At 42.0% G+C, this 17092-nt stretch overlaps 1 protein-coding gene across 1 annotated transcript; it reads right to left on the minus strand.

Moving 5' to 3' along the window:
* Positions 1 to 15261: 15261 nt before the first annotated feature.
* LOC311042665 (zinc finger protein RFP-like) lies at positions 15262 to 16404 on the minus strand (the record flags this gene model as incomplete). The annotated part of the gene is made up of 2 exons (XM_084053542.1): positions 15262 to 16152; positions 16234 to 16404. 2 exons carry the CDS (start codon positions 16402 to 16404, stop codon positions 15262 to 15264), a joined length of 1062 nt encoding a protein of 353 aa, XP_083909668.1.
* Positions 16405 to 17092: the final 688 nt, after the last annotated feature.

A 17092-nucleotide genomic window follows, 5' to 3' on the forward strand; every position in this document is an offset into this window, starting at 1 on the left:
TATATAGTTGGTGTTTATACAAGCCAGCTGTTTAAGTGTCTTGATAAAACCTGTTCAGCAGTTATAATTGTCTGATTAATGTTGTGTGTAATGAGTCTTTTAATGAGGAGGGGACGTTTTGCAGCCTTTTCACTCACATGAAATGTCAGCTTCTGATTGAGGTCCAGGCCTCCAGTCTCTAGCGGGCAATATACTGATAACCGATCAATAAAATAGATTGTTACGGGGACCCATGGCAGCGCTGGCATAAGCCCAATTTACACTTCGCCGTTTCGCTGTGTGATGCACTGAAAATAGTAGACTTATAAGCTAGAGTTCAAAAGTTTAAGTTTTGCCTCTGACATGTGGTGGAGTAGAAGTAGAAAGTATTGAAAAAGACAAACTCAAGTAAAGTAAACATAAGTACTTAAAGTAATACAATGCAGGTCCACAAATAACGATTTTTAGCAGCCTCTGCTGGTCATTACCGTCACTGCAGGTCGTTCGTCTATTCCTGCGTTACCCAGAATTCCATTTGTTTTCACCGGAAGATGGAAACATTTCAAAAAGCGTTCTTTTAATTGTTTTATACTATCTGTGGATCGTTTCTCTTAGCCAGTGGAGCTTTAGTTACCGTGAGCTGTGTTTTCTTTTGCTGTTGTTTTTCGATCTTCAAATCCTACAATCTCTAAAAAAAAAGCGTGAGATTCCTTTTTGTTATTAGCGCGATAGTTCCTGGCTAAACAGGAAACCGGTGCGGTTGTTCCTGGCCAAACAGGAAACCGGTGCGTTTCCGTTTTCCGGACGGATGATCGCGGGAATGACACCCTAGCCACTGTTTCAATATAAAATAGTTTATAAAAGGCTTTCGGGGGGGAAATTCATGGAGTGGGTGTTGTGAAACATTTGCCACTCACGAAAGATATACAATTTAACTTTAGTTTTGTTGAAAAAGTTACCTAGTATTACTTTAAGTATAGTACTTGAGGAAGTGTAATCACTTTCCACAATGCTTTGCATACGCGACTCGTTGCGAGCTCATAGATGGGCTATTTTCAGTGTGCCACACTGTCGTGCAACAAAGTATCAATGAAGCATCATCCAACAACGTCCATAAAAACAGCGGCCCCATTGAACACTGCTTACCAAAGCAATTGAGAGCTCCAGGTTTTTGTTGACGACACAGCTTTTAAAAGGTTCCACTTAAACACGCGTCAAGTGCAATTACCGAGCGACTCCATCATTCAGTGTGTGGACAGCTGATTTATCGACAGTAATTTGCTCTTAACTTGCTTTTGATTGCTTTCTGAAAATATTTTTTTGCTGCGAGTGTAGTGCCACAACACGGGAAATATTTATCAAAGGTAACATCTGTACAACGGACGAAGTGTGACTTAATTTGGAGGCCCTTCCATGACTGAATACTCTACAGATGGGATGCTATATTTCATAGATTTTACACATAGCACATCACATCATCATTTATAGAAATGCTGCCCCTACCACTCTTTTACCCGTGGACACAGTTTATCACTCAGCACTTAGATTCATTGCTGGTGAAAGCTACACCCACCATTGTATCCTCTACGACAAGGTAGGTTGGTCTTCCCTCTCTGAGAGGAGAACTAGGCACTGGTATCAGTTTATTTTAAGGCTATTGATGGGAAGTTACCACCATACATCACATTGCTGTTAGAGTGGAAACAAAGCACTTACCAGACCCGCTTAAGCGACTGGCTTACACTTGAGGTTCCACCCGTTCAGTCTGGATAAATCTGCTTTCTGCTTTGATGCTGCCATTTCCATGCCACTCTACAACTCATGCAAAACATTAATGCCCCAATATCTTATGAACAATTGAACCCATTTAGACCTGAGCCCGATTCCAAAAATGCCTTCTACATCCTGAACTAAGTTTTCTGAAAAACTTCAAATATGTATTCAAAAATAAATGTATGTTGCTATATACTGTACAGAGCAACAGGAACCCAAAAGGGGTTCTAGTTACAAATAGGGGTTCCCGCCAAAAATGGGTTAATAATCTGCTCTCAATCTCCTTACCTCACCGTGTAATTGTTTTTAACTTACACATTTTCTGTTATGGTTTTATTGTTTTTATCTGTATATGTCTTAATTGTTGATTCTTGCGCATGTAATCTCGACAGCATTGCAAATGTGGGTGAACCTCAATGCTCTTTTCGAGAATAAATACATGTTTCAATCAATCAATCAATCAATCACATGTACAGTATGTGTTGGTTCTTAGAGAATAGTTTGGAAGCATGTGTGCCGAGACAAACCAAATAGTAGCTGTTATAACATTTTAAAAAGAGAAAAACTTATGCTGAATAAATGGAACAATGCATGGTCAAACTGTTTACAAGGTCCATTTTGAAGTACAGTATTCTGAACAATGATGTCATGTGTAACTAAGAGGATTTATACTGACAGCACAATGCAATGCACCAGAACTTTTTATATTCAAACGGTGCTGTAAACTAACTAAGTACATTTACTCACATACTGTACTTAAGTACACCTTTGAGGTGTCTTTTACTTCACTAGAATATTTCCAAATTTCAATACTTTTACTTCTACTCCACTACATCTCAGAGGAAAATACTGTACTTTTACTCCACTACAATTATTTGAAAACTTTAGTTACTTATAATTATATTATAAAACATACATTAACCACTTCAGTCCTATTTTATACATAGGCTATTTGAAAATAGCCGATCTACAAGATCACAACGCGTTGCACCGCGGCGCGTTGTGAGCTTATCTGCTATTTTCAAACATTTTGTACCTTTACTTTTGGTACTTTAAGTCTATTTTGATGTTGATGTTGTACTTTCACTCAAGTAACATTTGGCACACATGCCTCGTAAACAGAGTATTTTCATATTGTGGAATTGCTACTTTTACTTAAGAGTAAAATATCTGAGTACATCTTCCATCACTGATCTCACGCATGAACATTTCTACGACAGTCGAGAGCCTCTCCTCCCCCCCCCCCCCCCCCCACCCACCTCCCCTGACACCAAGCTCCTTCTAGGAGATAATAACACTTGAGGCTTACTTAGGACCCCAGGGTCTGAATGTCTCAATAGATGAGTGGGGAGAGACCAGCACTCCAACCTGTTGCACATGTACTAATTATCTTGCATTATAGCATACTAAGCCGTACAGACTGGTTAAATTCATGTTTTATGCATTAAAATGAGTCCCAGAGCTTATTCATTACCACTTGACTTTAATGTCCTGTGATGGAAACGTTCCAGATACAGTTGGTGGTTTGCATGCAGGGTACTGATATAAAAATGTTTTGCTTGGCTGGAGGTTTACGGCAACAGACAAGATCACTGGCATGTCAATGATATGACTACAGTTCATCACTGCAGAGAAGAGAAATCCTTACCCAAAGCCTTCACATTTACATTACTAGTCTTGTTGAGGAAAAAATAATACCTTAACTGTTTAAAAGAGTTTCTAGCGCCGTATACCTCAAGGTGCTCGCACTCCAATCGACTCTTCTTCTCTACTCCTACCGTCACCAAATAAATTGGAGAAATAGCCTTGATGTTCAAAGCTCCCTCTGACTGGAATAACTTACCTGCTGCTCATCCAATCCCAGACCTCATTTGGTCGCTGTAAGACTCTATGGCATCCTGGTTCCTGGAGGCTGTGCGTGCTTCACTGAGCCTTTCAGCTGCTATTAACACTGATCTATTTTCTGACCGCTGTCTCAGAGGTAGTTGATTCAAGACTCGGTGGAGGCGAGAGCAGTTAGTATGAGTGGCAATGGTGTGATTGTCATTGATTTTGTGCTTACTGCTTAGTGCTTACTGCATTTTTGTTGTTGTTAGTTCATTGCTGTTGGCTGTTTTTTTCTTTTTTTCCCCTTTATGTTGTGGGATCAGGTTTGACTTCGCTGAGGGCCTCTGCTAATTTGTCAACATCTTGTTTTATTCTAAAATAGCAGATCTGCTATTATATAGGGCTTATTAAGTGGTTAAGATTTGTAACTAGTTCTTTTAATTTTTTTTTTGGGCTACCCTCGTGTGGGACTTCAAAACGAGATGCTACTGTACATCTCAAAGGGTTTACATCCTGATAAATGACATTTCCAACGATCAGCATTCACTCAGCTGCTTTACATGCAGTGCAGTGATCTGTTCACAGTAGCGTCAAGTGGCAGAGGAAACCCATTGCATTCTCCAGGTCATGACAAAGAATAAATTAGCCCCAAAATGAGGCCATATTTATTTATTTTATATTTATTTATTAAATTTCATGTGATGTACAGTTGTACAGGTCCAGAGTCAGCTGTTGTCTTTTAAATTCAAACAGGTTATCGTGAACCAACCACCATACTGAATTCAACTTGACAGTCTAGAAAGCAGCATCTCCCGAACTCTGCTGGGCTCCGTTTGCTATCTGACCCGACTCAGTCCTCACACCATACGCTGTGCATGCGTTATGCAGACCAGTGATGTAAAGTAACTAAGTACATTTACTCAAGTCCTGTACTTAAGTACAATGTTGAGGTATTTTTATAGTATTACCAATTATCAGTACTTTTACTTCTACTCCACTACATCTCAGAGGCAATTTGAAAATAGCCAATCTACACGGTTTTGAGCTATTGTGAGCTTGTAGATCTGCTAATTTCAAACATTTTTGTACTTTTACTTTTGGTACTTTGAGTACATTTTGATACTAATACTTTTGTACTCTTACTCAAGTACATTTTTTATTCCAGACTTTTACTTGTAACAGAGTACGTTTACATTGCAGTATTGATACCTTTTAAACATTTGAGTACTTTTTCCACCACTGATGCAGACAAACATAGCTCTGTTGTTTCCTGATGAGCGAGTGTGCGTGAGGTCGGAACGGTGTCATGAAATCAGAGCAAACATGGCTGCACTCCACAAACCTTTCTGTTTGCTCCCAAACCCCCTGTGGGGTCTTATACTTGTTTGGAATGGTTGTAAGCAGCAAGACACCAGCAAACAGCAGCTCCCTGTAACTGTTCCATCATCTGTTGGTTTAGTCGGGTGCATAAAGTTTAGACCATTGGTGTATAGTAACTAAGTACATCCTGCCACACAATCAGAGAGGGGCCCTTTTTTGCACCCAAACATTTAGGTACAGCTCACGGCCAAAGCAGTGCTCCAATTCTCTCCCAACTTGCTACAAAAATCGCTCATGCAAAAGTAGACAATACTATCTACTTTTTTTTCCACCTTCACATGTGTCTCCACTTCTAATAATCATAAAGTGTTTGCAATATTTCAGCTCACGGTTTACTTCCGGGATGTCTGCAACGTCAAAATGATCACAATCTCTAAAGCCAATCATGTGCGAGAAAAAGGCCTTGCTGTTGCCACATCTGTGAAACGCACAGGCTAAGCCAATCATGTGCGCAAGCTAACTCTCATTGGTCGTGTCATGAGTCAATGAGCTAATAAGCTGAGGGCACTTTCCAGACACCCAGCATAGCATACTCGCTCGCACAGCTCGCTGACGCCATGACAGTCAGACACAGCAACGACAGGGGAGAGTCAGTGAGAGTTGTGAGAGCTGGACAGCAGAATCACCGTCATTTCTCAAATAAATCGCCCTGTCATTCATATTGATTCCCCGACTTCAAAACACGGACGACTTCTTACTTTTTAGTGTGATGTCTCATGACTGTGTTCCAGTTCTTGCCTCCTTCTGGCTTTGTTTTATCACAGCGCGAGAGCACAGCTGCACCAGTGAAAGTGCACGCTCGAAAATAATTCATTATTACTATAACAACATGTCGCCCTTCGGGCCGGCCTGTCAAATTTTGACCATTCAATTTAGGATCGCGACTACATTATGAGCCGTTGTTACATTATGAGCCGTTCTTACATTATGAGCCGTTCTTACATTATGAGCCGTTCTTACATTATGAGCCGTTACTACATTATGAGCCGTTTTTACATTATGAGCCGTTACTACATTATGAGCCGTTCTTACATTATGAGCCGTTACTACATTATGAGCCGTTTTTACATTATGAGCCGTTCTTACATTATGAGCCGTTACTACATTATGAGTTGCTACAGAGAGCCTTGTGGAACCGCAGAGGTGCGTCCTGTCCTGTCCTGTCCTGTCCTGTCCTGTCCTGTCCTGTCCTGTCCTGTCCTGTCCTGTCCTGTGCTGTGCTGTGCTGTGCTGTCCTGTGCTGTGCTGTGCTGTGCTGTGCTGTGCTGTGCTGTGCTGTGCTGTGCTGTGCTGTAGTGTACTGTACAGTATGTGCTCTCCTGTACTGTACAATGTGTACTAACAGAGTGTTTCTCTGGACACAGGGAGGAGATGAAATCCCTCCAGGCAGCCCTGCAGAAGCAGCTGGATGAGGCCACAGAGAGAGCAGAGAAGCAGCAGGCCACGGTAAGACACACACACACACACACACACACACACACACACACACACACACACACACACACACACACACACACCCACACACACACACACACCCTGACCCGACTGTCAACATCCTGTACCCCTCACTAAACCCCCCCTGTCACCTGTCCCTACCACCTGTCAGCGAGCCCCCCCCCCCTCCTCCCTCCGTGATCCAGGCTCATTACCCAGCAGCCAACTCTCAGGGGCTCCTTGTCCCTGCTGCCACTTAATTAAAACTCACAGGTAGGGACGGAGATGAAGCTTTGTGTAGAGATGCATGTGAGATGGGAGAGCAGCTCCTATAGTTCAGTGGTCCTCAAACTTTTACTTCCTCATTTCTGAATGGTAGCACCCACTTTACCCAGCTGCAACATTTTGCTTAGAAAACGGCGACATAAAAACCATAGCATATGATGCTACGATGAATGAATGAAAACCCACTTGTTGAAGAATGTAACTTTACAGATAAGAAATAGGAGTCACAGAGTTGCAATTAGTGCCACCTGGGCTGGTTGGCCATAAACAACATTTTAATAAGTCCAATTTTGATGTCAACATCATCTGTATAAAGTCAAATAATGGGGAAGGTGCTTTTGCACAACGTTCAACGAAGGAGGGCATACCAAAGTTGAAGGATGGAGATATGAGGTTTCTGCCCTACAGCGATGGCACCGAACAAGAGAGTGAACCGTATGTTTCACCTGCCGCCTGCAATACGCGCCAGACACTCGCAGTGGTGGAAAGTAACTAAGCACATTTATTTACGTACTGTTCTTAAAACTCTTTGATTGCCATGGACGAGGAAACTCGTCCGTTGGCACTTGGTCCACGGTGCCACGGACGAGTTAGACGAGTCGGGGTTTTTTCCACCAGATGACGCTGTTGGCTACCTTATGAATGAACCTTTCACTGCCAGATGACGTCAGACCCGGAATTTGAAAAAATAAACGTCTTGTTTACTTCCTGTTTATTTCCTGAGGGAAAATCCCTATATTCCTCTTGTTTCACGGCCAAAACAAGGCACATTCAACTGGTCACAACGGTGCAATGGATTATCGCGAGCGGATTTTTTCTTTTTCCGAGGCTCCCGAGATCCGCGTGTGTGAGGCGATCTCCGTGCGGACAGCGATCACGGGAAATATTCCATGATTTTTCAAAGGTAGGTAAAAACACTCGTTTTCGCTGTCACTGGGGTGACACTATTACACTTTTACTCTGGCAGTTAACTCTTTCACTGCCAGAGTATATTCATCAATAAACTCACCCACTGCCAGCGATTTTTGTGTTTTATAACCTGTTCAACCGGTCACAGAAATGCTATATCATTATAATCCATCGTCTGATCGTTTGTGTAGACAAACAGGATGCATGCCCCGACCCCCAGAGGAAAAGGTTTTCACCCGCGAGGTAACTTTCACGGGCGCAGCCAGGCTGAAGGCAGCATATACCGGCAAAAATGCACGTCTTTCCGACCTCCCCAGCTGGCCACAATACATTTATATACGTTATGATCGCGTGTCAGACCGTTTGTAAACACAAAGGGGATAACTGTTCGTCGTCCAGAGAAAAGAAAATATAACCGGAGGGTATGGCACCTGCCATACCTTGGCATATACCCAATTGACGCCCCTGGGCAGGAGCCGGGTCCGGGTTAGTGGAAAGTGAACCTGATGACGAGAGTTACAGAGAAGAGTGCGATCGTTTATAAAACAATGAAACATTAATCGGACAGGAATTCCTGTCCGTGGCAATGTTTTCCATTGCAGAGGCAATGAAAGAGTTAAGTACAATTTAGAGGTACTTTTACTTTACTCCACTACATCTCAGAGGCAAATATTGTACTTTTACTCCACTACAATTATTTGTAGTGGAGTTACTAATTTACTAGTTACTTTGTAGATTTTAAAATAGCCGATCTACAAGCTCACAATGCGTCGCGGTGCGACGCATTGTGAGCTTGTAGATCTGCTATTTTCAAAAGATGTTTATACATTTTGTACATTTGAAAACTTGTGAAATGGGACATTCTGCATACTTTTGGTACTTTAAGCACATTTTGATACCACTACTTTTCTACTTTTACTCCAGTACATTTTTGAATTCCGGCCTTTTTGCTTGTAACAGAGTATTTCTACGTTTCAGTATTGATATTTTTACTTGAGTAAAAAAAAATGTGAGTAGCCTACTTTTTTTCCACCACCACACACTCGACCTTTCCGTTGGGAGGCACTCACAGATTGTCTCCCGTATGTCACAGTGAGGAATAGTAGCGTTGCAGAGGAGCCAGTGTGTGCGTTCCTATGGGAGATGAGCACATTATGCACTCACCTCTCTCTCTCTCTCTCTCAGACAGTCTCTTGTTCCCACAACAAACTCATTATCATCACATCAAGAGCAGCATAATTAAGCACACAGGCCCCCAGGAGGAGAATACATTTGAGATTGCTCAATATATGTTAATACAAGAAAATAACTGCTGACCTAGCCTATACTGGATGATAAATCCACACATCTTACTCACTGGTAGAAAGTACTGTAACTACTCAGCGGTGGGGAAAAAAATACTAAATGTTTTTACTTATGTAAAAGTATCAATACTGCAATATAGAAATACTCTGTCACAAGTACGGTAAAAGTCCAGAAAGAAAATATTACTCGAGTGAAAGTACAAAAGTATTGGTATCAAAATAAGCTTAAAGTACAAAAGTAAAAGCACTTATTATGCAGTATGTCCCGGCCATTTCACATATTTTCAAATGTATAAAATGTCTAAAAATCTTTTGAAAATAGACGATCTACAAGTTCACAATGTGTCGCATCGCGACGCATTGTGAGCTTGTATATCGGCTATTTTCAAATGGCCGAAATGTATATACCGTAGGGCTGAAGTGGTTAATGTATGTTTTGTAATAATAATCAAAATCTACAAATCTAACTAGTAACTAAAGTTATCAAATAATTGCAGTGGAGTAAAAGTACAATATTTGCCTCTGAGATGTACTGGAGTAGAAGTAAAAGTATTAGAAATTGGAAATACTCAAGTAAATACAAATACCTCAAAATTGTACTTAAGTGCAGTACTTGAGTACATGTACTTAGTAACACTGTGTAAACTCTATATTTACTACATAACTAGTAAATTGTTTAGGTACATTCACTTCATCCATCCATTTTTGACTGCTTATCCGGAATCGGGTCGCGGGGGCAACAGTTCCAACAGACATTTCCAGACTTCCCTTTCCAGAGAAACATTAGCAACTTCCTCCTGGGGGATCCCGAGGCGTTCGCAGGCCAGTGTGGAGATGTAATTCCCCCCATCTGGTCCTTGGTCTGCCAGGGGGTCTTCTCCCAGTGGAACGTGCAGCGAGGACCTCCCTAGGGAGACGCTCGGGAGGCATCCGTACTACATGCCCCGAACCACCTAAGCTGGCTCCTTTCCAAGTGAAGGAGCAGCGGTTCTACTCCGAGTCTCTCACGGATGACTGAACCTCTCACAATGTCTCTAAGGGAGATGCCAGCCACCCGTCTGAGAAAGCCCATTTCCGGCGGCTTGTATCCACGATCGTATTCTTACGGTCATGACCCACGGGTGAGAGTTGGAACGAAGATTGCTCGGTATATCGAGAGCTTTGCCTGCAATACCGCTCCTGCTGCTCCGATTCTCTGTCTAATCTCCTGCTCCGTCCTGCCCTCACTCGTGAACAAGACCCAGAGATGCTTAAACTCCTTCTATAAAATTGTTCGGCTTCTACATCGTGGTATTGCTACATTTACTCAAGTAAAACTAATCTGTACTTCTTCCACCACTGTAATAACGTCTTCCTCTCTCTTTCTCGAAGCTTAACGCCCAGAGTGACATGAAGATGAACATTCATATCTCTGTTTCACTGTCAGTTCAACAGTGATACAGTCATATTGCAAGTGGCTTCCATGCCATTTTCATAATATGAAAAAAAAGACATCCCAGTTGTACAACGTTCCGCTGTTAGTTTGACATTTATGATGAGGGAGATAGTGTTTATTTCCCTACCGAGGGACACGTTTAAACGGCATAATCTTCTATCTACAGCGCATGAAAGCCCCAGATAGTCTGTGACAGTGAATCTGATTTAAACTCTTTGCTTTGGTTTATGTTTTCAACTTTAATCAGATTTTTCACGAGAACAAAACAAACCAACAAAGATGGAATGTCTTTATTCCACCTGGGTGACCCCATAGAACAAATCGTTGCTCCAACTTTTGTGTTGTTTTTCCCCACTGGTAAATTAATGCCCTACTGTACTTCATCACACAAGCGTGTCGGGGCAAAAGTAGCGAAAACAGCCGATCTACAAGCTGGCAGCGTCTTGTGAACTAGTAGATTGGCTTTTTTTTCGCTATTTTTGGACAGTTTTGAAAGTGAGTGTTTATTCTGTCTGGGGTTTTTATAAATATTGAACCAATGAAAAGTATTAAAGGACAACTTCACCCATTGTCAACATGTCTTCATATAATTGGTCCTCACTAATGTTCATCATAACATGGCACCATTTTTTGTCTACTCAGTCTGTGTCTCAGAGGAGGGCTGTGGACAGTTCAGAAACCCGTCTACCAGTGACATCATCGATGGGGAATCCAAGCTAATAGAAACTGCAGGCTTTCTATTCCTGGAAAGCTAGTTTATCAGGAGCATTCGTGAGGATCTATTACATGAAGATAGGTTGAAAATGGGTGAAGTCGTCCTTTAACAAGAGCTTGTGACTAAATAATACCTACCTTAGAGCCATTGTAGCTCAGGCTACTTTTTTTCCATTTCCTGAAAAGTAACAGTTTTGGACATTGAAGGTTTCTATCTGACAACGACATATTCTGTAAATTGACAGTAACTCTTTCCTCAAGGGGACATCCTGGCTCCTGTGCCGCTGTCAGGGTTTATTTACCAATAATGTCTACACAGTGAGTACAGTATTCTGCTAGCATGGATACTTTCAAAATTAATCAATCATTTGACATGGAATATTGAGTAAACAATTATTACTTTAGCATACAAGCCAATGCAAACAGAGGCAGAACAAACACGTCCTCTATTATGCAGAACAATCGGTCCACCGTCCTAGTTAGTATTAATATGGCACCCGCAGTGTTGCCAGATTGAAATAGATAAATAAGCAACCAGGTCTAGGAAAACAAGCCCAAAATAACCAACTACATAAAGGAGAGATCCGGACATGTTAAGTGTTATCTTTGATGTGTCGCTAATCACTCACCAACGTAGAAACGCCAGGTTCTATGGAAGAAACAAGCAACCAGCGTCATCTCGTTCTGAACGAACGGTGGCTCGTTCGCGACATTCAGTGCATGTTTGAGTATCATGAGACTCCACTATGAGCAGGAGTAGAGAAAAAACTAACTTTGCATCGGTCATATTAGGCGAATTTCAGCCTTCCACGCGCCTCCCATTATGCCAACGGAGGGGGTCGCCAGACTGGACTATAGGGGAATCTCTGGAATAACTCAACAGCCCTTTCTACGTTGGTGAGTGATTAGCGACTCAAAGATAATAACACTTAACATGTCCGGATCTCTCCTTTAAGTACAGTACATGAGTAAATGTCCTTAGTTACTTTACACCACTGACTACAACAAATATAGAGATGCTACGGGCTGGGGCGGCCTCCTGTCAGCAGGGAGTGCAGGAGGGAGGGAGGAGTAGTCTATGTCCTCCCGGTGGGGGCTCCTCACTGGTGGGTGAGCCAGTAGGATACAACAGCAGCGATAACACAGAAATGTGTGTGGGGAGGAATCAATTGGCTTAACGACTAAATAGGGAGAAAAAAGGAGGTATAAAGTAAAAGTGCTTTTGTCTTGTTCTCCTGGCAAAAAAAGTAATTTCATTTTGTCCTTAAACTCAAGTTCAGGGATGATGTCACTTTCAATTGACATCAGCATCAGGCAGTTTAGTGATGCATAGTCTAGATCTAAGTCTATTTTTCACCATGGACAGCTTTGAAAAAGACATTTCTCCGCTTGCGTTGGCCACTGCCAATGTCAGGAATACAGTATGTGAACACGGGCGTCATTTAGGGTCTATGGGGTTGGCAAAAAGGGTCTTCTTGTTGCTGAATACTTTTTTGTGTTGTTTTTGCCCTGCTTTTGTTATGTTTCTGCCTTTTGTTTTTAAACCCTGTAGCAACCTTGTATGTCCACAACCGTCACTTTACTCTTCTCTTTTATTATTATTTTGTTTTACAATACTGTGTTTTCTCTTATCTTCTTCTTTTCAATACAGTAGCAAATGACTGAGAACTCTCTATCAATTCTCTTACAAAGATCCTGTATTTTCTTTTGCACATGTCTTTTTACATGCCAGTGACATCACTGACGGATCCTTGGTATCTTTATAACCTGCTTCGAACATAATGACGTACGTCCGTGCTACTTCCGGGTTAACAGTGACATCACTGTCGAATCCTTGGTATCTTGATCCTAGCCTTTCAGCGTGTGTTTACCAGTGGCGTCACAGTGCCAGTTCTATTTATTTTTCTTCACGCTTGCGCTAATGAAACACTGAACGGGATTATTATTTCATGTCAACATTCAAGTACTCAACTATCAGAAGATGTAACTCAGGTAAAGTAATGCGTCACTCTGCAAGTTTAACTAAAGTGTTCCACCTGTCCAAATGTTTCTTCTGGCTATGTTTCACATTGCGTTTCTTTTTTTTATTAAAACGATTTAAATCGCCACCCGTTTGAATTGATTTACGATAAATTGTTACATGCCTACAGGACATGGAACAAAGAACCTGTGTAGAACGTACACTGGTGACTTTGCAACACTGCATAATGCAAGCAAATCCCTTGACAATGAACAAAACACTTTGGTTGAGACTGTGGCTGGTTGGAACAGATGTTTTAGCTCAATTCATATTGAACATAACTTATATTACAAGGTGTAATTCATTTTAAAAGCCAATTGAGAATGTGCTTCATCAAGATAATTATTATACAAGGTTGTTTCTTTTGCCTTCAGATCAAATTTCTCAAGATGTAGATAGAGAAAAAGACTAAAATCATCAAAGACTTACAGCAAGAGGTAAGATTGACACATTTTAGCAGCCTAGGCGGTTACTTATATTAGTGCTACTATTCAGTTCAATGTTATTATAGTGCCGAATCACAGCAAGTTGTCTCTTTACATGTAGAGCAGAGACCAAACGTTGCCCCGCCCAACCTGAGAAAGCGTTTGGTGACAGTGGCAAGGAGAAACAGTGCCCTTTAAGAAACCTCAGGCTGAACCAGACGCTAGGGTGGGCAGCCATCTGCCCTGTGTGTGTGTGTGTGTGTGTGTGTGTGTGTGTGTGTGTGTGTGTGTGTGTGTGTGTGTGTGTGTGTGTGTGTGTGTGTGTGTGTGTGTGTGTGTGTGTGTGTGTGTGCGTGTGCGCGCGTACGTGCGTGCGTGGGTGGGAGCATGCTTGCGTGAGAACATAACTTGTGTGAGTGTGTGTATGCAGAATTAAGGCAACATTATGGTAGAAGCAAGTGGAGAGGCTTGATTCATCAGGCTGTCCCTCAATCTATGTTTAAAGGGGCTACACCATGAATTAAAAAAATATATATATTATATATAAATATTGCCCCCTAATACGTTTTAAACAGGTTGTAAGCCTAAAAAACATCCAGATATTTTTTCTCACAATCTGACTGTCTGTCATTCCAAGCTTTTTCAGCTGCAATACCAAAACGTCCTATTGGGCAGGGGGGAGCTACTGAGCAATTCTGTCTGGCCATCGTCAATGCAAAATCAGTGCAAGTGACATCACTTGCACAGCCATTCTGAAATGGCCTGTTCAGACACGCCCATTCAGGAAATCCATGAAATGAGCATGAATGACTGAATGTTAAAAAAAAATATTTTTTGGGGTACAAGAGACACTGGGGAGCCTAAAAATTCTAAAAAAAAAAGAAATTCATGGTGTAGCCCCTTTAAAGTAACTGAGTAAAGATGAGGAGTTGGCAATACGTATGTGTGTATTCTTGAGTTAAGGACCTCTATGTTTAATGGAGAACTGGCTATGAGTGGTACAGCTGAGGAGAGGATGGAGATTATTGGATTGTCTTGTATTATCTGCTTTTATCTGCTTGCAAAATTGGCTTCATGCATCTTTGAAAGGTGTATGAAATATAATTGAAAGGTAATTGCTTTTAGATGAACCCTAGCTATTCTGGGCTTGTCGTAATAATATGATCTACAAGCTTCATAGCGCGGCACCCCGAGTGCCGCTCAGATCTGCTATTTTTGAAAAAAAAAAGTTGAAAATGTGTGCAAATCTTTGAATATATTTTTTTAACATTTGTAAAATATGTTGTTCCAGGGACCCCCAGAAGCAAAGGTTTGAGTTACAAATGTTAGCTTGAAAATACATATATTCAAAGATTTGCACAAATGTTCACTATTTTATAGCCAAAGAAATCTAAAAATGACGCAGTCAGATGTTTTCCCGGTCTTAATGGGTTAACTGGTTATTCTCTTTATAAAGTTGTTTCTTTTGTTCTGTTTTTTTGTGAACCGATGTATTATTATTAGTAGTAGTACAAGATGGGGAGAGGGGCGGGGCTAGGTGATGTCCATTACAGCCGGACAAACACATTATTGATTTATTTAACTTTCATTGAGGTGACATCAAATATTGAGTCATTCAATAATGTGCCTAGAATTAGCCAAGGATATACAATATGGTTAATTTGGTCCCTATTCTGAAAGTTTGATAAAATGTTCATGAAGACACAATTATGCACACATAATCCAAATGTATTTAGGCTGTCAGGCTCACGTACTGCTTAATGAATCTGCTCTTCTTTATGAAGATGGAGGGAACATGTTCCCACCGTCCTCCCCGAGCTCAGTGTCCATGTTGACAGGAGAGATGATCAGAGGAGCAGAGTTTCTACTTCTAAGATGTGGACTGAAGTATGGGTAGAGTCTCTCAGTGAAGGTGCAGCCAGTGAAAGAGTAGATATGAACTCTGGCCTCCACATCATAGAAAGAGACCAGACCCTCCTCATAATCCACAAACACTCCCACTTTCTGGACCTCCTCTCTTACAGGGAGGCAGACATGAGGGTTTGTAGCAGCCCTGTACTTTCCATTCCTCAACCTTATAGTCCAGTAACCATTGTTGGGGCTCAGTGTGATTGATACTTTCCTGTTGATGGACTCTCTGGCCACTCCTAAACTCCACCCAGTCTTTCCTGTAACCTGAACCTCATAGTAAAACCTTCCCGAGGAGAAGCTTTGTTTTCCTAAGAGAGAGACACATTTAGAGAATCTCTCTGTGTTGTCTGGGAGATTCTTCTTTACATTTCCATGACTCACTTGTTTTCCATCCTCAGACAGCATGAGGTAGTTGTTTGCTGTATCAGGGTCCAGAGTTACATCCACCTCATATTGCTGGATCCTCCTCAGCTCAGCATCACACAGCTGCTTGTCAATCTCTTGACTGAGTGTCTCCTCCAGATGAGCCACAGCTGTCCTCACAGTGCCCACATATGAAGACCGATGGACATTGACCTTTGTCCAGTCCTTGGTGGGTCTCCACCCAGTGTTGATGGATGGGAAGTTCTGGAGGAGGTCGTGGTGGTCTTCAGTGTGCGAGAGCTGTTTCAGCTCAGAGCTTCTCTTCTCCAACTGAGTGATTTCCTGTTGGAGCTCTTCGATGAAGCCTTCAGCCTGTTTCTCTGTTGTTTTCTGCTTCTCTTCAGTCACATGAACAAGCTCAGCCTGGCTTCTCTCAATACAGCTGATCAGAGCAGTGAAGACCTGCACACTCACTGCTATGACCGTATCGGCATCTTTCCTGCTGAGCTCTACTGAGCGTTTGACCTCCTGCATCTTCAGTCGTCTTTCCTGGATCATCTGCTGAACTTCAGCCTCTGCCTTTGCTTCATATTTTTCTTTCGACTTGTGACTCCTGTACTGATCGACCACGCTGGCAGACGCCATTTGTACACGCTGAGAATAATAAAGTCTGTGTGAAACACTGGAAATATAGTAAAACCTACTTAAAACCTGATTAACTGGAATAGCAGAATGTTCTATGGTATACCGGTATCTATTTCCGTTGTCTCTTTGACCGAAGCCCCTCCTACTCTGTGTAATCAGCTTTTAAGTCCAGCTGAGTCTCATCAAACATGACGTCAGTTTTTGGGCGGTGCAACCGCCCCTATATGTGAGGTTTGGACATCGACATTCCATTGCACCCCCCAACCCTGCGCTGTGATTGGCCACCATTGTACCCCCCTAACCTTGCACCGTGATTGGCCACCATGACTCTATTCAGGACTGTGATTGGCTGGAAACACATGACACATGTGAAGTCCTATAAATAGGACTATGCACTTAAAAAAACACATTCATGTTTTTTTTTAAGTGAATCACTTCCATCACTGTGATGACCACTGTGACCACACCGCCCACTTCACACTGGGTGTGATTTTTTCAATATATGGACTTCCACGTGGCTCCAGACTGACCTCTGACCTCCAAGTAAATATCAGGTAACCCACTGGTTCTCAACGTTGGGTCAGGGTACCATCAGGGGTCCAAATAGACCCTTATGGGTCTGTAACTCTGAGAGTGTACAAATGGAACCAAATGGACCCTTATGGGTCTGTTACTCTGAGAGTGTACA

The sequence above is a fragment of the Gymnoscopelus microlampas genome (genome assembly GCF_963454915.1).
Source record: "Gymnoscopelus microlampas genome assembly, chromosome: 1".
In the NCBI taxonomy this organism is placed as follows: domain Eukaryota; kingdom Metazoa; phylum Chordata; class Actinopteri; order Myctophiformes; family Myctophidae; genus Gymnoscopelus; species Gymnoscopelus microlampas.